Source organism: Perissodus microlepis, chromosome 20 (genome assembly GCF_051167445.1).
Source record: "Perissodus microlepis isolate ML-2025 ecotype Zambia chromosome 20, ASM5116744v1, whole genome shotgun sequence".
Classification (NCBI taxonomy): domain Eukaryota; kingdom Metazoa; phylum Chordata; class Actinopteri; order Cichliformes; family Cichlidae; genus Perissodus; species Perissodus microlepis.
The window spans coordinates 16,381,301-16,387,300 of record NC_140480.1 but is presented as its reverse complement, the minus strand read 5'-3'; the positions used below and the strand labels follow the sequence as shown (position 1 = coordinate 16,387,300).

At 40.3% G+C, this 6,000-nt stretch overlaps 1 protein-coding gene across 4 annotated transcripts in view; it reads left to right on the top strand.

Moving 5' to 3' along the window:
* Positions 1 to 1,350: 1,350 nt before the first annotated feature.
* Positions 1,351 to 6,000, top strand: part of ntsr1 (neurotensin receptor 1 (high affinity)) — an 88,344-nt gene continuing 83,694 nt past the window's right edge. For all 4 annotated transcript variants that reach the window (XM_084916311.1, XM_084916310.1, XM_084916308.1 and 1 more), the window contains exon 1: positions 1,351 to 2,109. In XM_084916311.1, the coding sequence (XP_084772437.1) occupies positions 1,426 to 2,109 (684 nt within the window). In that variant the 5' untranslated portion in view covers positions 1,351 to 1,425. The remainder of the gene's footprint in view (positions 2,110 to 6,000) is intronic.

Sequence of the window (6,000 nt, the reverse complement as noted above, 5' to 3'; positions counted from 1 at the left end):
TCTATAGTGCGTAACATCAGATTTTGATTGACTATGCAATTTCATCTGGAAAGCATCTGATTGGCAACAGTTTCAATTGTCAGTTCAATGGTGACCCAAAACAAATTGTCAGTGCGGAAAAAGCAGGTCTGGATACAAAAGCATACATCAATCATGAGCTGGCCTCCCAGATCCTAGACCAACATAACATTATTGAAGCAGTGTGGGATCATCCTGACAGAGAGCAGAACAAAAGGCAGCCAACATTTCCATTAGCCTGAAGAACTATTCCTTCCTAAAGAAATTACAGGAAAGCTGCCTAAGAGAGTGTTGAAGCATAAAGGTGATCATACCAAATGTTGACTTTCAAGCCTGTTGCAACTGTAAAAATATATAATTGTTTTCCTATCAAAATATACAGAAATCATAAGTGGCTCAGACTTTTGCACCATGCTGAATGTTGCATGTTGGGATTTTTCCTTTCCCCCTTTTTTAGACAAATGACTATGAAATTATCTTTTTAGAGAAATATTATTTTATGAATCCCACAAATCTTAATCATATAACTAAAACAATAGCCACTGTTAAATAATCCACTGGTTCTATTTCTATTATATACATTTGTATTGCTTTGTAGGGGACCCAGGGCAGCAACGAGAAAGCTATGTTCTGTTTCATCAGAGTTTGGAGGGTGTCATGGACAGGTTGTTGATGCTCAGCAGAGTCACACAAGAGAAATTATCTTGCAACACATAAACAATGCTTTAAAGCCTTATATAATGTATGAGCAACACATGAGCACCCAGGCTTGAGGGAAAACTGAAATGATATGCATAAAAGAACATTAAAATCTTTAGATGTACAACTTTGCGATAAACAATGTGGGAAAAATGTCAAAAAGAGGTGAGCCTACTGCTGTGAAATAACCATTAGAATCATTTTCTCCTTCTTGTCCAAAGGAGTTCACACTGGGAGTGGATCATGAGCATAATCATTATCTGGGGCCCAGAGTAAAGTCTGGTACCCTGTTGTGGAGTCTCCGACTTACACATAACATCATTTCTTTCTGCTTGTAAGGCTGACTGAGAGAAGAAAGAGGACAAAAGCTTCTTGGAGAGAAAGTTAAGGGTTCAAAATAAAATAACAGAGAAAAACAGCAAAGAAGAAAAAAATTATATTAGAAACCATACTTGAAATTAAATTCCTTTAATTCTTGATGCGTTGTTGCATCGCACTGTTTGTTTCCAAGGTGAACCATAAACGGACAAGATGGAACTAACGGACAAAGTGAATGGTCGTGCGTCATCGCAGCAGCACCAATAAGCGAGCACGCCTTCTGTCGTGCCAAATTATAAAGGGTGGTCTCCTCTGACTTAAACCAGAGCGAGTCGCGTCGGCACATATCCACTCGGCTTGCTCAGTTGTACCTTTTCGTTCCATACCTTCATGAAGAAAAGCAGAATGGATTTAAACTTCACGCTCTCGGGGAGCGACTTGATCGGCTTTGGCTCGTTGGCGCAGAAACTTTTTGCGAATAACTCACTGCCTCCATTTGATAACAGCACCGTCGGTCCCACAAGTAATGAGGAGGACCTGGAAGTTAATACGAATGTGTACGCAAAAGTCATTGTCACTATCATTTACTTGGCTCTGTTCGCCATAGGCTCCCTGGGCAACTCCATCACCATTTATACCCTGATTACCAGAAAGACGCTGCAGAACCTCCAGAGCACCGTACACTATCACCTGGCCAGTCTCGCCGTGTCCGACCTGCTCATTCTGATCCTCTCCATGCCCATTGAGCTCTACAACTTTATCTGGTTCCATTACCCATGGGTGTTCGGGGACGCCGTGTGCAGGGGTTACTACTTCCTCCGGGACAGTTGCTCTTATGCCACCGCGCTTAACATCGCCAGCCTGAGCGTGGAGCGCTACATGGCCATCTGCCACCCGTTCAAAGCCAAGAGCATCATGTCCCGCAGCCGCACCAAGAAACTCATCAGCGCCATGTGGCTTGCTTCCTTCGCTCTCGCGACACCGATGCCCTTCATCATGGGCCAAGGGATGCGTAACGGCGAGAAGATATGCACCACTGTGGTCTCTCCGGTCACGGTGAAGACCGTGCTGCAGGTGGGTGTCGTGGAAAGCTTTTATTATCGCAATTATCGGTCCCCACTGTGGTTTCTTTACGCATCGAGACAAAGTAAAAATCTACAGTACAAGTAGTACTTGAGCCACAAGTAGTAGGTGAGACGGCTGCGAGGGATCGTTCTAAACATGTGGGAGTGTGTGCTGTAGCGCTTTAAAGAACAGGGCTTTACGCGCAACTTCGCCTTTACCATTATCGTCTGTGCCCACCTATACATGTTGTTGTTATTTTGAGAGAAAAAAACTAAATGGTGGCCTGCTCATGAAAACATTTTAGTTATTAAACCGTGTATGGTCAACGAAGTCTGTCAAAAACAGTGTTTTCCTACTGCAAGCAAATGATCCGCAAATCAGTAAATAATTATTTTAGTCAAATTATTTAAACTATCGCGTCCTCAGTTTTTTTATATTTATATATATCTGTTGAAAATAAACATTTGGTGAGCAAATTCACTAAAGCCTAAATCATCTTCACATGTGAAGAAAGCACAGCATGTATGCCGCTACAGATGTCATTGTCTGTGTTGGCTCACTTTCTTCTTTGTTTTTAAGCTGGTAGAGTTCAAATGATTAGAGATTCATTCATAAACACACTTGAAAGTCAGATTATAGCTATATTTTTTCATACAGAGCACCAGAGATTTGACCATTACAGCTTATGCAAGCTGTGAAAATGAACAATACATAAATAAAAATGATCAGGTTCCAAAGATATTCTATTTCTTGAAATGCTTCTTGTAGAAATAATATCAGACCTTGGCAAACTGAATATTTTGAGGGTGGAAGCACCCACAGAACTGCTGTAGGTTGCTTTCATGTAGGGAACTAGCCGTCTTAGTAATGCATTATGCACTCTGTGATGGTGACAAGAGAAGAATATGTCACTTTACCTTCATTCATACAGTCCATGTTATACGATATAATATAAAAGCACAGGAGGACACTAAGGGAGTATTCTTTTTGAAATTCAACTCATCATCACAGACTAAATATCTTAACACCACGAAGTACAGGTACTGCCAAGGAATAATAAAAGAAATAGCCACTTCCCAAATTGCTAGAGAACTATAAAATACAGCAAAATGACAGCATAAAACAACATAAAGCACAATCCTATACACAACCCCCTGACCAGACCAGTTACAAATATAATTCAAAAAGGGTGTTGCTGTTCGTTTTTCTTTCTTTAAGGAAGTACAGCAGTTGAAATTATAAGTTACAGCATGCGGGACCTCAATGTGAATCGGTGGTCTGCTTCACAAAAAAAATGGGCCTGTAAGCGGGCATTACAGTTTTATACCACAACAAAAACAAGTATTATTACGACTATCTTCTTCTGGGAAACTGTCTTCTCCCCTGCAGATCTTCTCCTCCACTCCGTCCACGTCTGACCTCATCTACCATCTGCTCCTTTTCTGGAAAAAGATAGAGAAAGAAAAACACCTCCCTAACCTAACCTTACTGCATTAATATTATCTAACAATTCTCAGCCTACTGATTCTACGTATTATCTAAGACATTCTGTTCGGACTCCCTTGGCCCGGAAAAATATCAGCTAGACCCTATCTCTACATATGATGTGCAAGCATGTTTGCAGAGTCCCTCTGCAGCTCTATATGCCAGTCTCAATAATTCAATTCAATCATAGCATTGAATTAATGATTCTGACCCTTATTACATGTGAAATGTCACAATGTCAAATGTGAAATTTGACATGCATAATGTGAAACTTATCAATGATGGCCAGCTGTCTGGCCTCAAACCATGACATTACCACCACTGTGTCGCATTTAACCCATGCAGCCCTCAATCCAATGTGTCCCCATTAAATTGGCTTTCAACCACCAAAACTTTGAGAATCATAGCTTTAAACTCTGTGAAATTAATGGTAATGGACAGGGACACAAATTAGGGCTAAATATCATGGTTCTGTTTTCTCGAGCAACTGTCTGAAATGCCAGAGAAGAGAAAATGCCTTAAGTGCCTCAGTCCATGGACTATGTGCATTGTAGGCTGATCTGTGTCTGACAGTAGTTACCCTAGGAATAATCTACAAGTGCCTTATGGCAGTTGTCCTTTGAGCTCTGGATGTGTAGGTGACTGATAGAAGTCAAGACAATGAGCTTTTACTGAGAGCGCGGCACCCACATCTAATGAAAAGATATTTCTCAAAACTGTCTCCAGGCCTTCCCACAGAGCAACAAGCTTAGAGGTTGTGTAAGTGATTAGGCCAGTCTCCCTTCGCTTGACAGTCCACATACTTCACATTGACTGAAAACTTGTTGAGGTTGTGGAGAAAAGCGATTTTGGTTCCAGTGTAATCATTAGCGATCATCATGGTTAGTGCCCCCTGCTTCTCTGCATCGTGCTGAATATATTTTTCCATATCTGTTTTTCTGCTCTTTTGATGTCCTTCAATGTCTCATTTTTTGTTTTTTCTGTTTTCATCACTCCTGCATGACTAACTGAAGCTGTGCCAAGGATAGAAATTGTTATCTTGCATTGCTTTCATTCAGGCTATAAGTGAGCCAGGCTGCATTAAAAAGTCCACATTTTCCACACAGTTCTCTGTAGAAATATAAGTTGGAGTGGTGGGGTCTGGCAGCAGATGGTATCACACAGTCGAATTGCTACAATAACATTTTGAGTGTTTGTGTACATATTCTCTTTTGTCCATCTATGATACACTGCTGCAGTAGAGGGTCACCGCGCACACGCTCGGTCTGTTTGGACAACAGTGCAATACTCTGAGGGGAAAGAAAGGGTGTGTGTGTGTGTGTGTGTGTGTGTGTGTGTGCGCGCGCGTGGTTGCATGAGAAAATTGAAGAGAAGGAGAATGATGAAGTGGTCAGAGAGTGAGGAGGAAGCCAGAAGGGTGATTAATAAGAGGAGCATGGCTCTAACTCTGCTTGGGTTAGGAGTTCAGTCCTCTTAAAACTGCAGCACAGTGAGTTAAACTGTACTTTAAATGGCAAATATAAATAATGCAGGACTCCTGGATCTGCTTCTTAAAACTGTCAAACAAAATCTCTCAAAAATGTTAAATATTTTCTATACTTGTACTAATATTTAACTAAGATGTTAGTCCTTGTTGGCATTGTTCTCTCACTAGAGCTAACAACAGCTTACAAATGTGTTGGATATGGTGTTGTTCCTACAACATCATAATTAATGTCATTCCAACTGACCAATCAAGTTGGATCAGGACTGGGAAAATGATTTTCCTTCATGGCTTTCCCACATGGCTTACACTGTTAAAGGATCAATCAACAAAGCATTAAAAACATATCATTTAGTAAATGCTGGTATGTTCTAGACACACCAGGTGTACTTTAGCAGCAGTGCATTAGTGAGAAAGTGCTCTCTTCCAACTCCTTATTTTTTTTAGTGCAAAGGGTAGCTGCTGCGAAGGTGTATGTATTTTTACTGAACTTCCTCACCAAGTAGTTCTTAGTTCCTAAACCTAAGCAGCGAGTGAGAGTGAAAAAGACAGTAAAACCAAGTGCAAAACACATGAGAAGGAGACTTTATTATTTTACTTTATTCCACAGCCACCATTGCAATGTCCTTATGTGGCCTTTTCACATCTCTAACATGAGGACTTCCTCTCAGTGCCATTTAAAATGCTTTTTTGTGTTTTTTATAACAGAAATGGCTGAAGATTCTATTCTATTCTGTTCTGGTGACTGTTTAAAATAATTTATTGTCTCATCTCAGTCTTGATCTTGCCATGTAAAAATAAACACAGCAATTTCTGCCATGTAGCAAAGTTTAATTCTAAAAGAACTTTGGGTTGGTTATGAAAGCATTTTAAACAACAGAGGCTCTGTATCATTTCTACAATTTAAAAATTAAGAAAATAAAAATAAAAAA